The 16,243-nt window shown below is 39.2% G+C and overlaps 1 protein-coding gene and 1 long non-coding RNA gene across 4 annotated transcripts in view; one reads left to right on the forward strand and one right to left on the reverse strand.

The window, feature by feature from the left end:
* Positions 1 to 9,282, reverse strand: part of LOC144294310 (uncharacterized) — a 36,815-nt gene extending 27,533 nt beyond the window's left edge. The window contains exon 1 of the long non-coding RNA XR_013361732.1: positions 8,813 to 9,282. This is a non-coding gene — a long non-coding RNA (uncharacterized LOC144294310). The remainder of the gene's footprint in view (positions 1 to 8,812) is intronic.
* The window catches only part of HAPLN1 (hyaluronan and proteoglycan link protein 1), a 77,263-nt gene that overhangs the window by 29,974 nt on the left and 31,046 nt on the right, over positions 1 to 16,243 (forward strand). For 2 of the 3 annotated variants that reach the window (XM_077866072.1, XM_077866075.1), the window contains one exon: positions 13,922 to 14,047. In XM_077866072.1, coding sequence (XP_077722198.1) covers positions 13,948 to 14,047 — 100 coding nt within the window. In that variant the 5' untranslated portion in view covers positions 13,922 to 13,947. Of the gene's footprint in view, positions 1 to 3,788; positions 3,938 to 13,921; positions 14,048 to 16,243 lie in introns of those variants that run through there. The other variant, XM_077866077.1, reaches the window with a different exon arrangement.

Here is a 16,243-nt window from a genome sequence, read left to right on the forward strand (position 1 = left end):
TCTCCTTTTCCATCAGCATGAGAATATTCTATCACTGGGATTGGCTAGAGGAGGTGGACAGTTAGCAACAAGAGCCTGTGTAAATGCCTTTTATTCTTTATGCTTATGCTTTATGTTGTCCCACAAATGGACTACAAAAGCATGTGTGGAAATACTTGTGGAAAGGTATAGGCAGATGTATGCCCTTGGCCAACAGCGGTCTTTTTATGTCAGAGGAGATTATGTGTTTTTTTTTTTTTTTTTTTTTATTTATGATAGTCACACACAGAGAGAGAGGCAGAGACACAGGCAGAGGGAGAAGCAGGCTCCATGCACCGGGAGCCTGACGTGGGATTCAATCCCGGGTCTCCAGGATCGCGCCCTGGGCCAAAGGCAGGCGCCAAACCGCTGCGCCACCCAGGGATCCCCGGAGATTATGTTTTTCAAATCAGCAACAAACGTGCAAGATTTGCCCATGACAGGCTGAGGCTGAGGCAGGCTAGCAAGGGTCACAGCAATTTAGTTAGCTCCGGCTTGCCCTTGCTTCAGCTGTGCTTGGAACCACGGAGATACCCATCTCCTTCATTCATTGTACACTCACTGAAAACTCACTAGATGCTACAAGTATCTTGATAAAATATCACAAACTCATAAAATATGGTTTTTGTCCTCAGGTTTAAACCTTGGGAACATCAGCATGGAATCACTTTCAGTTGCTTCATTAATCATTTAAAAATTAGATGATTGTTTCCTTCATTAGTATGAAATGTGATGATTTGTTCAATAGGTTGTGTGCATATGTGTGTGGTACGTCTAATATCTAAAGGGCTACAACATAGGGTTGTGCAGGTTGCGTACTACACAACAGTGGGGGTTGCCGTTCATTCTTCAGTGCACAGTGCAGAACCAATGCCCCTGAGGTCCTGGTGGGTCCCAGAGGATATTGAGGTAGTTTCTACCCTTTTGGAGCTTGCATTCCAGCAGGTATGCACCCCTGCTATGGGGCGGATTCTGCTCTTGAATCCCATATAATATTCCTAGTTGACAGTCTTTTGACTTTAGTTGACAGTCTTTTGACATAACCCGATATGAAAATGTACTAAATTTTTGGCACGTTCTGTGATTACACTGATACTGAACTTACAGCAATATCTATGTTAATCTGGCATTCCTCAAAAGTAAGTGAAAATCCAACACTAAAAGTTAGCCCGATATACTTTGACCTTCTTACATTGCATTTTTGTAAAACATTGGCAATCTTTTGAAAGTGTGTTATGCACGCATCTTCCTTGGTAAATAGAGTATACGTGACACGATTGAGACACCCCTCCTTGTCATGGGTTCTAACAGTTCTATTTTTAGGGTATTGTCTTGAGACATGTAAACATAAGGTAAAAGACTCGTGGTGGTGGTGAAGCTTTGTGTAGAAGACCTGCTCGCATCAGAAAAGATCCAAATAAGGGAGATGTGCAAGGCCTTCTGGTCCCTGCCCTGGCTGCCTGTCCAACCCAGCTCCAGCTTCTCCACATCATCATTCTAAGTCTCCTGCTCTGCAATCCCATGGCGCTGGGTGCAGCCACACGGCAGCCCAAGGCCTCCCCTGACTGGTTTCCTTTGCACATACTATTCTGACGGGTAGCAATGTCCGTTGCCCTCTTTGCCATCTCCTTGTCTTGCAGGTGCAGCTGAGCCATCATCTTCATTGTAGAATCATTCCTGTCCTCTTCCAGGCCAGCGTAGGTGCCTGCCAAGGCTGCTGCACTGCATAGCTCCGGGGGGGACCATTCCCTCTGCCTGCTGGGGAACCCCTCCTCTTTCTCCAGTAGTATCCTGAGTATGCCTCTCTGCCCTTAGCCTTCTGCTTTGTTCCACTCCTTCGCAGCCACCCTGAAGAGTGATTGCTTTGGGATCTGAGGCCTTATTTCCATTGGCATAGAGTGGTGCTCAGTGGATAATTACTCGAATTGTGGCTAAATATGGCACAGGACACAATTTAGGGGCCCTTGAGCTAGAGAAGGCTGGGGTTTCCCTTCCCCCATCTATCTGCTCAGATTGGTAACTTAGGCCTAATCACTTTGTTGTGATTTCTGCCCTTCAAGTCATTTCTCCTGTTTCCAGGAGCTGTGGCTGCCTCTTTCAGGTGTCCATTAGCACAAAGGAACACTGCTCTTTCTCCTCTTCCCAGCTGCTGTTTATCTTCTCCCTTCTGCTCCCCTTCCTCCTCCACCCCTCCTCCTTTCCCTCTTCTTCCTTCCCTCATCCTTCTCCCCGACTCCCCATTCCCCTCCTGCTCCTCCTCCTCTTTGTTCTCTTGTTCCTTTCTCCTCAAAGTGCTTCTCAGCAGTAGGAGCTTTTGCCCTTTAAACAATTGCTTACAAAAAGCACACTTTTTTAGAAGCCAATCTCTGAACCAGCCACTGACATTTTATTTCCCACTACGTTTGTATCTTTAGGGTTCTCTGGTATTTGCTGCACTGTATGTACTACAAATTATGTTCAGGTGTGCGGTTATGCCCAACGTCTGAATGCAACGTCTGAGAGCTATGTGTGTGTAAGATGGGTATGTGCTGTTCTTGGACAGCAGTTTCTTTTCTGAAGAGTTGTGCGATGTCACCATTTCTCTTGCTTTCTAGGTCCTATACTCTCAGGATTACATTTCATCACCTAGGTATAAATAGGTGCATACCTTCTAAAGTTCACAAGGTGAAAGAGATTATGCAAAGGTCATGAGCACATAAATAGTTCTCAACTGTCATTTGCTCAGCATTGATGAGAATTTGGGTCTTCTATGTTCATGGAAGGACCGTTGCTTTCTATGAAAATTATGGAAGAGAAAAAAGGTAGTTTTTATGGTTGCTCTTTTCCTCTGAATTTTGACAGGACCCAACCAGGAACTGCTATCACTAGCATGGACTTGACACTCTCCTTGAAAATTCACAAAGCCATGGTCACATTTGAAATGGAAAAGATCTTGAGGGACTTAGAGTTGATAACCTAGTGGTGGGAATTTGGAGCCAGGTTGAAAGGAAGAGTGTGTGGGAACAGTGGGGGTGGTAATTTTATGGTGTTCAAGGATTGAAAAACCTTTGAGATTTAGGGGTACATATTTTCCCTACTTCTTGTAAGAATACTGCCCATATTTCTACGTTTTATACTCGTAGTTATTTGGTTTTAAGGCAAAGACCAGCTTGATACTTATGTATCTCTAAAGTTTTAAATGACATTGTGATTTGTAAGAGAAAGGGACAAATTATGTAGAAATCTTTGGTGTCTACAGTTGTCAGTTCTAAGTGACCAAGTAAATCAGGGCTTCAGTGCCTATAAAGAAGGTTGGTTAAATGGTTTTCCGTTGTTTTCAGAATGAACAAATTCATCAGCTAAAGGAGATGTAAATGAGGGTTATTTAGTTTTAAAAGCTTATAAAACACTTTCAAAGATCACTATAACTTAAAAACCTACCAAGGTGAATTCTCTGGCTGTATCTCCTTCATAAAACCAATTTGGAAACTTAATTTAATGAGCTCAGCTGTTGATATTTGCCAAGTTAATTGGAGAGTATTGTATTCTCCCTTTTTGTGCTGTGTAGACACAGCCTTTTGGGCTGGAACAGGCTTTGTTACTCATAAGTCAATGAACTGAATTCTGATGAGGATCATGCTTTGACGTAGGATGTGAACCAATAGTAAACCTTCTTCGGGGTCTTGGAAGAGACCTTAAAAGTGGCAGCCAAAAGAGGTGGTGACTGCACCAAGCCCAGAGGAAACAGAAGTTTCTGCTGCTAACGAACATTGATGGATTTTTTTTGTTTGTTTTTATCTTGACTTAGTACAATCAGGTACCTCAGTAAATTTTCATCGATCATAAAACTCTTCCTTGTATTTCATAAACAGATCAGAATTGACATATATTTAAAATCTTCCTACACCTTCTCAGAGTGTGATCACCGTATGAAATATATGTGAGTTGCCGGATTTTTATTGTTTATCAACTAGTTTAGAATTACATGGGGGGTCAGTGGTGAGTTTAGAGTTAGATTTTGCATTATGTAGAAAGTTTGTTGCTGCTGAGTCTGTGATGCCATTAAAGCTGTCTTATAGATGATTTGCAGTTGTGTGTTTAGATCCAGTGTTGATATAATGTTTGCCTGAGAGCTGTTGAAATTTTGAACTTTTTAAGAAATGCTAAAATTGTAAATGGAGTTTTAGAATACTGTTTTGCTAGCTCAATGAGAAAAATTTTCGAAAACAGTTAAATTAAAAGTGATGTTATGATCAATTTTCTACCCATAGAAACCCTACTTCTAAATATTTTATTTAAAAACTTTTGTTATATGGGACACCTGGGTAGCTCAGTGGTTGAGCATCTGCCTTTGGCTCAGGATGTGATCCCCGGGTCTGGGATCAAGTCTTGCATTGGGTTCCTTGTGGGGAGCCTGCTTCTCCCTCTGCCTGTGTCTCTGCCTCTCTCTCTCTCTCTCTCTCTCTCTCTGTGTGTGTCTCTTGTGAATAAATAAATAAAATCTTTTTTTAAAAACCCATACTTTTGTTATAAAGTATAAGGCCTGTAGAGGTTTGCATTCATTTAGTTGAATCCATGGGAGCTTGATTATAAACTCATCCTTATGTAACCCGCATTTAAAAGCAGTCCTCTCACTTGTCAATTTTATTCATATATGCACATTAAGATATAAGGAAGGGAGTTATTTTCCATGGTTTTAAAATGATGGCAATGAGTAATAAAAAATGGAAGTTGTTTTGCTTTTTTGCTATTGTCTGTGTTTGGATTTGTTATTTGTAAGGAAAGAATGAAGTAACAATCTAAGCTCTTAATATTCATATATATATATGAATATATATATTCATTCTTTTATGTGTTTCAGAAAAACTTTGTTACTATACATTTCTGGTTAAAAGAGGCCTTTATTCACTTTTAAATACCTGTGCCGAAGTTCTATATGAAATGTAATTCACTACGGACTATGTCTACCTTTGCAGAGTTCTTAATTTAGTGCCAAATTCCTTACTCAGTGTCCAGAAATTATTTACTATTGTTGATAATGACAATAAATCTTTTGATTTTATACATTAAGAAAAACATTTTGAAGTTTAATTTTATATTATTCAAAATATGCTTTGTTATTGCCACTACTGAGATTTTGATCACAGAATCAAAGAAGAATGAATTCTAAAATAAGGCCTTTCTTGCACAAGTATGCCTAGCAAGAGTAGTCTTTAGAGTATGCTTATTCACTTTTTAGAGAAAAAATTTTTTTTCCAGAAATATGCTAACATATGTACGTGCTTTAATGTTGGTTTGGAGGGAAATTACTCCAGGCCATAAACAAAGAAAATTTTAGTAAAATTTTTATTTTAGTCAAAATTACCTCTAGCATGTGGACTTATTAGTCCCATAATCCTATCATTATTATAACCAACATGCTGTGGTGGTATTTAGCATATTAAAACTATAAAGAAACTCTGAGACTCCCTGAAATTGTCAGCAATGTTAATTCCTATTCTGACAGATTTAATTATCTTTTAAAACCTTTTCATAATGTGATTTTATTTTTTGACCATTTTCTTTATGTGTAATGATAGAAAAATGCATGTTTTCTTCTGTATTCCACGAAGGATGTACTTTTAAGAGCACAGCAATATAATATTCATATCGATTATAGTCTAATTTTTAATGTCCTATGGTAAAATTATGGTTTCCAGGATAGCAAAGGTAGGATACAGTCTCCAAAGATAAATAGAAAGGAAGAGGTTGATTTTCTTTAAATATCACTGTCCTCATCAAAATGTATTTTTGTAATACATTAACAGTGCATTTTTTGACTTCCTCTACTAACAACTATTTGGTTAAAAAACAAACTATTAATTATAGAAAAAATGTTCCCGCCCAGCCCTGAAAACCTAGCAATCTCATGTAACTGAAAAGCTTTTGAGTAGATGGTGAGAAGCCCTGCAGATAGTATGCACACAGAGCTAGCGGAAATATGCCAAAGCTCTTGTAGTAATTTCTACCACACTCTAGAACCTTGAAACCACAAGACTTCTTGTCCACATATTGTACCAGTTTTTTTCTCCAACAGATTTTGAATTGTCCTTTAGAGTTAGAATTAGAATATCAGAGTATATGGAGAGCAAGTCTATGATTTCCTCTGAGCGGCCAGAAAGGAGAGTGTTACTGACTGCCCATGTAAACGCACAGGGAAACAGACATTTTTAAGCATGTAATGTCAGAATGACTTGGTGTGTCCGTGTACACATGCCATCCCACCTGTATGATGTGGCTAAACATGCACAAGTCACTAAGAACACACAATGACAAAGAAGTTCCCTTTTACTAGAGTTGTAACTTACATTCTTTCCTTCCTTTCACGCGAGTGAATTTTGATAACTACCTGTCCAGTGGTATTATCTCATTTAAGGAGATTCCTGGCTAAAGAGGACACACCACAAAATTGGAGACCTTCTTTACTCTGCTTACTTTTTTCATAATAGAAAAATGAGTCAAATAAGATGTAAAATAAATATATAATGCTCTCTTTATTATACGTAGAAATCCACCTCCAACCTAAGTATAAGCTGGGCTAACGAACACAATGCCAAGGGAAGATATTGTATGCAAACAAATTTTGAGTGAAATGTTCACAACTTTTAAGCATCACTTTAAGGTTAGGGTTTAATGTAGTTCATAACCCGGAAGGGTCAGAATCCTGCTGTATGTGCTTCATTCATTTATTCATCTAGCAATGCCAGACTGTTAGTTCCTTGGAAACAAGAAAATATCCCTAGACTTATTAATACGTGTATGCACTGCTTCCCCCACCCCTACCCTACGTATTCAACAAAAGCTTACAGAATTGAACACTGTAAACACCAAATACAATTTGTAATTTTATCCATGTATGCCTTTTTTTTTTTTCAGTTTGTTTTGGAAAACCCATAAACAAAACCACTGCAGAACCCTTTCATAAAACTGGTTTGGGGGAAGTCTAACTCTTAGCTCAAGAATTATTTAAAGCAGACTCAGATAGGTTAGTGACCAGCTTAAGTAAAGGCACTCTGATTAAGTGAAGGGGTGCTGAGTTTGCCCCAAACTCCATCAATATTCTCTAAGAGAGAGCTGGCAAAGAATAACTGGCCAATAACCAGCCAAATTGAACTGCTATTTAAACAGGCATTATTGATATTATCCCTTTAAGAATCCATATATTTATTTGCTGAGGACGGTCCTAAAATGTAATATAAGTGGAATGGAGGGCCTGAACTCTCTAGTAAGAAAAAATTACATAATAACAATAAGAACTAATGAACTAATGTGCATAAGGCATTGACATTTGTCATTGACTATTCCAACTGATGGCTAAAAAAACTTGACCCAAAAGCAGCTGAATGACTCTGTCAAGGTCACACAACTGGAAAGTAGTAGAGCCAGGACTAACACTAAGTTCTCCCTTTCCTCCTTTACACTCACACTGCATCTCCCCATCTTCCTAGGAGAGCTCCAATGTACATGCCACTGGCTCTCCATCTAGCTAGAAATAGCTCTCCTCTTCACTCCATGCCCTGGTTTGGATGATAAATCATACGATTGTGTCAGATGTCAAATAATGTGATAAATATAGTAAGAGTATAGGAAGAAGAGAATAGTGGAGAGAAGAATATAGAGGTTGGGTAAGATCCATACACAATGAATGGAGAAATAGAGAGAAGAAAAATGAAAAAAGATAAAACAATGATGGACAATATAGAGGAAAAATGGAAAGGAAGTAGGTGATTTCAAAATACAGAGAAAGAAAAGAAAAAGAAATAACTCATAAATTTTAAGATGCAGCTTATTCTGAGAGTCATGAGGATCCTAGGAAGCAATAGATTGCCCTTGACCAGACTAGAAAGGGACCATGGCCAACCCTCTAATTCAGAGCATCATAAATGCTCTTTAGCTTCTTCAGGCGCTTGTGCTTTCATAGAACAATGCAAGATGATAGGGAAAAATACTCTTTCATTTGAAGTTTATATAGACTCACTCCCGGAGGGGAGTTGTATCATTGAACAAAGATTTTTTTCCAGTTTCCAGTTACTCCTTTCTTGAGCGCTGAGTATATTCTAATCAGTTCTGCATTACCCCATGGTGTGCAATAAATCCTGGGGTTTAGGTAAAGAAGCAATTGTCCCTCCACAAACTAACAATGCAAATGCACTGTTAGTCTGAATTCTTTAGCTATCATTTGGGTCAGAGTTCTGGCTTCTGGATTGCACATACCTAGAGAGTCAAAGCAGTAAACAAAGCCAACTGACAACAGCAAAGCAACTGAGAAGCCAGCATAAGGTTGTCATTTTTTTTTAAATCGCTAAACATGAAAAAATATACAATTTGAGAAACCTACAATTTTTAATTCCATGAAATAAAGGCCATTCTAACAGCAAAAAAGATTTAAAAAGAAAAGGTTTTTAAAAAGTTATTTTAAAGATACCCAAATTTTAAAAATGTATTCATGTAATCTAATGAAGAAGTACACATCTGCAGTTCCTCTTCTTTCCTTCCTTTCTTTTGTATTTTTGTTTTCATTTCACTGCACTGATGGCCAATTTTTAAGAAACACTGATCATGAACCCTCTTCTGCCTATAACTACATCAGACACAAAAGACACCAACGAGGAAAAAATTGTCTATTTCAAAGTAATTCTGTTAAATGGGATCGAAATTCAGTCTTTAGCAACCTTTACATTGGTCCTTATAATTTTTTAAACTAAATTTCAAGTGTTAAATTGAAACCTGCTTTATTTCATTATGTGGTCCACAGAGGGAAAAAATGAACTCTTACCATCTTCCATATAATGGTACATGGAAGTCTTAAAAGTGCTAAACTCTCCTCGGTCTTGGTTGCTTTCATGTTTGTAGTTGTATCTCCTGGGTCCAGTTTTCCATTCATTCTTCCTCTTGGCACAGGGAAGTCCTGGGTCCTGGGCACACAGTGAGGAAAGACTTTGAGACATTGGAATCAGACGTGTCTTGTGCCACGAGGGCTGTGATAAGCGCTACTCCTGTAACCCAGTGAGGAGGGGATGAGAGACAGCATTCCAACTAGTGTGAACTGTAAGAGATTTGAGGGAACCAGCTAGGACAGCCGATGGCATTCCTCAGGGCCCACGGGACCCCATAGATGGTGACAGCGGCTGCAAACTCTGGGATCAGATCGTCCAGGTTCCCGGCACCTTGCTTTGCATGCTTGGGACTCCACCACTCTGACTCTGCTTCTGGAACTGTGAAATGTGTATAATAGCATACTGCTTCAGTGGGTTGTTTCGAGAAATAGTAATTAAATGTGTGAAGCTCCAAGGGCAGTGCCTTGCACGCAGTAGTTGTTCAGGAAATACGTGGCATAGCTCTCAAGGCACAGAAAACAGCATGCAGTGCCTTCCAGTTGGCTCATTTTCCCACTATCTAATACAGTAATTTTATTTTTTTATTATTTTTTAAAATTCTGGTTGACAGTGTCACATTAGCTTCAGGTGTACAGTGTTGCGATTTGACAAGTCTATACATCACCTCATGCTCACAAATGTAGCTACCATTCTAACACTCAACATAGTAGGTGTTTAAGGAATAGCAATTGGCCACTTTGGTATTAGATTCTTGGGATCAGTGTATCTTTATTTCTATCCAACTATTAGACTTTTACAACTATTTGATACTTTCACTGTATCAAACTGTATCTTGCTTCTGAATCATGGTTTAATTATCACCACAGCAGAACTGTAATATTACAGTCCTGTCATAGGTCTTTGTCCAAGAACAAGGACATTTCAACACAAGCTCCTCTAGAAGCTGGCTGTGGCATAACACAGCAAGGCTTCTAGGCTGTAAAAAAAGATCACCCATGTGTGCATTGCAGTTGAACTGTGTGCTTGTTGAAAGCTGATAATCACTGGTCACATTAAAGTCCCCCACATTTCCCAAATTTTACTCATATCAAAAACTAAAATTTTTTACCTAAGGTAGCTGGTTACCCAGAGAAAATGCTGTTACAAAATGCAAATAAGCAGGATTCAATTCACTCACTCATGTGACCCCCTGCTATGCCTGAAGCATCATTCACTGAGGACCGACCAGCACACCTCTGGCCCAGGGCCCATCCCTTTGTCCTCAGGGACCTCCATCCGGGTGTGGCACCTCCTGTGGTATTGCTGTTTGCTTAAACACCTGAAGACGGAGTCCTTGGAAGTTTGTGTTCCTAATTCCACCTCTTTGGGTAAGACAGTTGTTATGCTGCCAAGGTCACAAAGAGAAGTCCCACCCTCTCCTACCTGGACCGCACTGATGCCAGTGTGGGGTGCTTGAAACTATTCCCTGATGTGCTCCTCTGTTCTAATCACAAATCACTGGAAGTGTGCAATATCATTTTTAAATTGAGGATGATGATGATGATGACGATGATGGAGAGTGTGTGTGTGTGTGTGTGTGCGCGTGTGCGTGAGCATGCACACGTGAGCCACCAAGGCAGTGTTCATGGCACTAGATGGTATAGTACATAAGTAGAAATGAGGCAGGACACAGTCATGGTAAGAAAGTGCCATCTGAATTCTCACGTGTAAGTCTTGGGGGAAAAAAGTGTATATATTTACATATGACACAAGTTAAGGTTTTAAGATCAGAGTAGGTTCAAATTTAGTCTAAATAAACAAGGCAAGTAAACAAAGAACAAATTAAATTTCACTTTCAGAAAAATAAGTGCAAATTAAAGTAGGCGTTGCTTTTGCTTGAAAGCATTTACTGCTCACTAGATAGGTGACCTGCAGCAAGGTACCTATAGCAGGAAAAATGGAAGTTTTTGGCCTCATGGTCTCAAGAAGCATGTGCCATTGTAGGCACATGCTTAGCACAGCACTTGACAAAGAGTAGACATTCAGTTAAAAGGAATTGCTGTTAGTATTATTATTTATTTCCCTACCCCACTGGAGATATTTGCATTTAAAAACTGAGTCCTTGGCGGGCACCTGGTAGCTCAGTGGTTGAGCCTCTGCCTTGGGCTCTGGTTGTGATCCCGGGGTCCTGGGATAAGTCCCACATCGGGCTCCCCACAGGGAGCCTGCTTCTCCCTCAGCCTGTCTCTGCCTTTCTCATGAATTAATGTGAACTGGTGCAGCCACTCTGGAAAACTGTGTGGAGGTTCCTCAAAGAGTTAAAAATAGAGCTACCCTATGACCCAGCAATTGCACTGTTGGGGATTTACCCCAAAGATACAGATGCAATGAAACGCCAGGACACCTGCACCCCAATGTTTCCAGCAGCAATGGCCACAATAGCCAAACTGTGGAAGGAGCCTCGGTGTCCATCGAAAGATGAATGGATAAAGAAGCTGTGGTCTATGTATACAATGGAATATTCCTCGGCCATTAGAAACGACAAATACCCACCATTTGCTTCGACATGGATGGAACTGGAGGGTATTATGCTGAGTGAAATAAGTCAATCAGAGAAAGACAAACATTATATGGTCTCATTCATTTGGGGAATATAAAAAATAGTGAAAGGGAATAAAGGGGAAAGGAGAAAAAATGAGTGGGAAATATCAGAAAGGGAGACAGAACATGAGACTCCTAACTCTGGGAAATGAACTAGGGGTGGTGGAAGGGGAGGTGGGCAGGGGTTGGGGGTGACTGGGTGACAGACACTGAGGTGGGCACTTGATGGGATGAGCACTGGGTGTTATTCTATATGTTGGCAAATTGAACACCAATAAAAAATAAATTTATAAAAAATAAAAAAATAAATAAATTTTAAAAATCTTTAAAAAAAACTGAATCCTTGGACGTTACTATGTTAATTCAATGGGATGAACACTTACTGATAGGATTTTTAATACCGTGGTATGGAATTAAAGGAGATATCTAAATTTGTGCGTAATATATTTTAGGTAAAAGTGAATAAAAATCAGGATGACTGTAGGGGTAGGATGTACAATTCTCACAGTGGGCATATGTGCAAGTGTGTTTATAAATTATGCTGTAAATGACCACACAAATGGCAAAATTAATATAGCAAATTCTCCACCTCTGGTCATCTGATCTCTTAGAATTCTTCCTTTCTTTCAGTGCTGAAATTGCATGCTTTCTTCACAATCTCTCCCACATTTCCCTCTCCTTTGATTCCTGGGGCAAGCAGAGAGCCCACCGTACGTACCTCTTGAGCTGGTTTGCCCATTGTTTTACGTTTGTGTATCTAATTGCTTCAATTACATTCCAAATCCCAAAAGATCACCTCTGTCATGTTTATTTACCCACAGTGCAATTCTGGGCTGAAAACTGGTAATATTTGTTAGTAATAGTTTTATGGACAAAAGTCAGTAGTTTTAAAAAAAAAAATCAACATTTCCCCCCCAAACCCTCAGAGGAACAAGCAAGTGCACTTCAGAGAATAGGATTAGCAAATCAAGTAGAATTTTGAAGGTGACCCTCTCAGCTTCCTGGAAAACTAAGTTTCTTAATTTGCTCATCTACCGTCTTTCTGTGACATTAGGAAGAGAAGGAAAAGGAGTAACACTAACAAGAAAGATTGAAGCCACAGGCATCCCAGCGATGCCAAGCTCTGGGAGGGAGAATGGGGAGGCGGCTCTGTCCCAGGAGAGGCGAGGGATGCCCGTGACTCCTGTCCTCATCAGGCTCTGGAGTCAAGGCTGGCCCGCAAGCACCTCCAGGAACAGACTCGGGGCTCTTTAATAAGTATTCCAGGGAGTCAGGCTTTCCTGGAAAAAACAAATTAGTGTGAGGAGCCAGTACTGTGCAATTTCAGTTTTAAAAATAGCCAAGTGTTGTTAAGGTTGCTCTGTGCATGGGAGAAAAAGAAAGCCCTTGTTAATATGTGCCTCAGCTTTCACATTAAAACAGAGAAGCTACCCTGAAATGCTTGCCTGGCAGGTACTGCCAAGGTCCTAAGGTTCGCATCACTAGAGTCACTTTTCAGTCCTTCAGATGACAAAGTTGGGGGGGGGGAAGAGTGTCCCCTTTTATCAAATTGGTCTTGCAAGGACGGCCAGCCAGGTGATGGCTCTGCCTCTCTCACTTAGGACCAGAGCTGTGCTTTCCTGTCCAGTTCAGCTCTTTGTCGGCCTAACCGGCCGAGGAGGCTGCAGGGACGTCCCTTGCAGCTGTCTCTCTGCTGACTGCAGAGCCCCTACCTGGTACTCCAAGTTGGTGTGTCAGCATTTTAGGTAGAAATGAATGAAAAATCAATCAGGATGACTGCAGTGGTAGCAGGCACAACTCTAACCCAGTTTGTCCACAATTTTCAACTATTCACCATTGACCCAAGCAGTGTTTAAGATGGTAAGTGAATCTGTAAATAAATGTGCTGCTTTGGCTTAGCCAGAGATTTTTTTTTTTTTTTTTTTTTTGGTCTTCTTTTTTATCCAGAACAAGCAAATCTAACCTGCTTAGGAAGCCACATGTAAACTGAATGATGATGTCAACTTTCATTGTGAATATTCTTCATTTGCCCTGGTTTAAGATTCAGTTCCTAAGGAGACCGGGTGTTCCTCATATACAGATATATCAAATTGTTGCTTTGTTAAATAATACTTCAAATTCAGGGATTTAAATATTTGTAAAGTCTTTTGATATCATTGCCACATCTTTTTGTAACTAACCATAACTCTTTATATCAAAACTATACTGATGTGAATTTCTGGATTTACAATTCTGCAAAGATAGAGTTAAACACTATTTGGACTCTGGCTACATGAGGGAAACTGGAATTGTTCAAAGCTGCAGTCATCAGCTCCCAAAGACAGCTACTACAGTAACTTTCTGAACAGATTGGGTTAAATATTTTTACAGACCCATTCTATGATGATAAGGCGGTAATAAGTAGTGCAGTGCAACACTCCAAAGGGTTCCAAATCTCACAAGCCTCTTTGTATGTGATGCTCTCACAGTGAAGAAGATTCTCTGGGTTATAAAGATGAAGAGTCTACTTCTTCTGGTGCTGATTTCAATCTGCTGGGCTGATCTTCATTCCGACAACTATACTCTAAATTATGACAGAGTTATTCACATCCAAGGTAAGAAACCCCAGTTTCTTTTATGAAAGTCAAATTAATTTCAAGTTACTTGGAGTTGGGATGCTTTGGTTGGTGTTTCTGAATTTTAGCTCTGCTGCATTGACTTTTTCTTTTCCTTTCTGTTAATTGGTGAACATGCTCTCTGGCTTTTGAATGCTATTGCATCGGGTAGAGTTAAGAATTGAGGACAATTAAAGCGGAATGGCTTAAGAATGTCCAACTGCAGGGGGGTGATTGGCATTGTTCAAGGCTTTTTAGGACAGTTGCTATCTTCGAAGTAGGATGGAGGGCATAAAGTTCATTTAAATGCAAGCGAAAGGGGAGAGACATAGGAAGTAAAACTTCATGATATAAGGTCATTCTGTTAGACTAATCATTAGGAAAAACAATGTGAAAATGAAAGTCGGACAAGCTAAGGTTCAGGAGAGAGTAACTCACCTTAAGACAATCTCCTCTGGTAAAGCTTTAGTTCCCATAGACCAATATATTGCTCCTGCATATTTCTTTTCAGCTCAGCTGAATCCTAAGCCTGAGAGCTGTGGAAGATTTGAGGCTGCAGTACAATGCAGCTGTTTCCTCAGTCCCAGCTTCAGATGAGGGACATCCTGCATTAAGAAAGCTAAGAGACTTATGCAATAAGAAAAAGAGAGTTTTAAAGGAGCTGTAGCGTCTCTCTTTGCCCTTGAATGCTGAATAATTAAAATAAGAATTATAGACTTTAATGGCTTAAACATATGATGATATTAATTTTAGATGAACTCAGTCCAGGGACCAGAGGCATTATAAGTTTGCCATGAGATGTAAAACATTAAGTTACATCTTCAAGGTCAAAAGCATAGACTCAGAAAACTGCATCCACTGTTGGAAAGTATGGTTTATGAAGGTCAAATGATAGTGTAAGTCTGGCTAGAAGTATTTTCCTGCATATATTAAGTCTACACAAACAGAATTCTGAATTTGACAATGTCTGGCTATTTTAGACATCTCTGTTTCAGTTCTCTTTGCTTCCCACAGCTTTATGTTTTCCAATGTTGGACTGTGAAAAGGAATTATATAATCATAAATTTTACTATGCAAGTTGCTGACTCAGCTGTTTCTTTAAATGTGTATAGTAGACTCAGCGCTGTCTCCCAAAGACTACAGCATTTACACAGAAAGATTTCTTGATGAGGGATAACATCTTTTCACATGCAATCACAGAACTCCATTCAGCCAAAATAGTAATATCTAGTCATTAACAATAGTAGTTTTAAATCCTATGTAAAATGAATTTTAGCTGTGGTTTCAAGTAATTATTAAATTCCTGTTACATTGTTAACTATGTACAAAGCATTTAGTCTAAATTGGACCCAGAGTATGAAAATACTGTTTTTAAAATAATCCTGGGGAGTCTATCAGTCAGGCTCAAGTTCTCTCAGTGAGGAGAACTTCTGTTGCTCCAGCCTTTCCAACCCTATATACTCTGCTGAGATTTAGTGCAAAGGAATTTCTGACACAAGTGATCAGAATCATCCAGGTCATGTGCATACACTACCCAATTTTTTTTTAAGTGACGTGATAGTCCACTTCATTTTAATTGTAAATCCATATTCTTAGAAAGTTACTCACAGCTTTCAAGTAATAAAACTACAAGGCCCTTGCTTGGGGAAGTTGATACTGAAATGTGATTTGGGACAGGATTATAATGCTCTGTCCAATAATTTCAGGTTGGAATTTATTTGAAAATTGTTCTAAATATCCATTATCGTTATTTTTATTCAATAAAAAGTTTTCTTTTTTCTTTATGATTGTATTCAGATTGAGCTTTCAAATTCTTCAGTCATTCAGAGAAACACTTCCGAGGGGTCTGCCATACTTTCAGTTGTCTTTTACAACAGAAAAATGAACCATAGTGCATAGTAGATAATCATTAAAGCAGATATAATCTTTACTACTTACTGAAATACTATATTATTTTCTCACATTTAAAACTGTTATTTATCAAACTCGGCCTGGAAGGAATTTAAAGGAGCTGAAATCCTCATAAAATTGTATATTAATTTTAGTCAGAAGATTAAATTAGTAATCTAAATCTCAAATTCCTAAATTGGACTGATAAGCAGTATGAGCTTCTCTCAGCAATAAAAAAATTGTTCAAAATTCGTGTTACTACCAAAACACCTTTTCTGTCTCCCATTTTTCATTAAATTTCTATTT

This window comes from Canis aureus, chromosome 2, assembly GCF_053574225.1.
Source record: "Canis aureus isolate CA01 chromosome 2, VMU_Caureus_v.1.0, whole genome shotgun sequence".
Classification (NCBI taxonomy): Eukaryota; Metazoa; Chordata; class Mammalia; order Carnivora; family Canidae; genus Canis; species Canis aureus.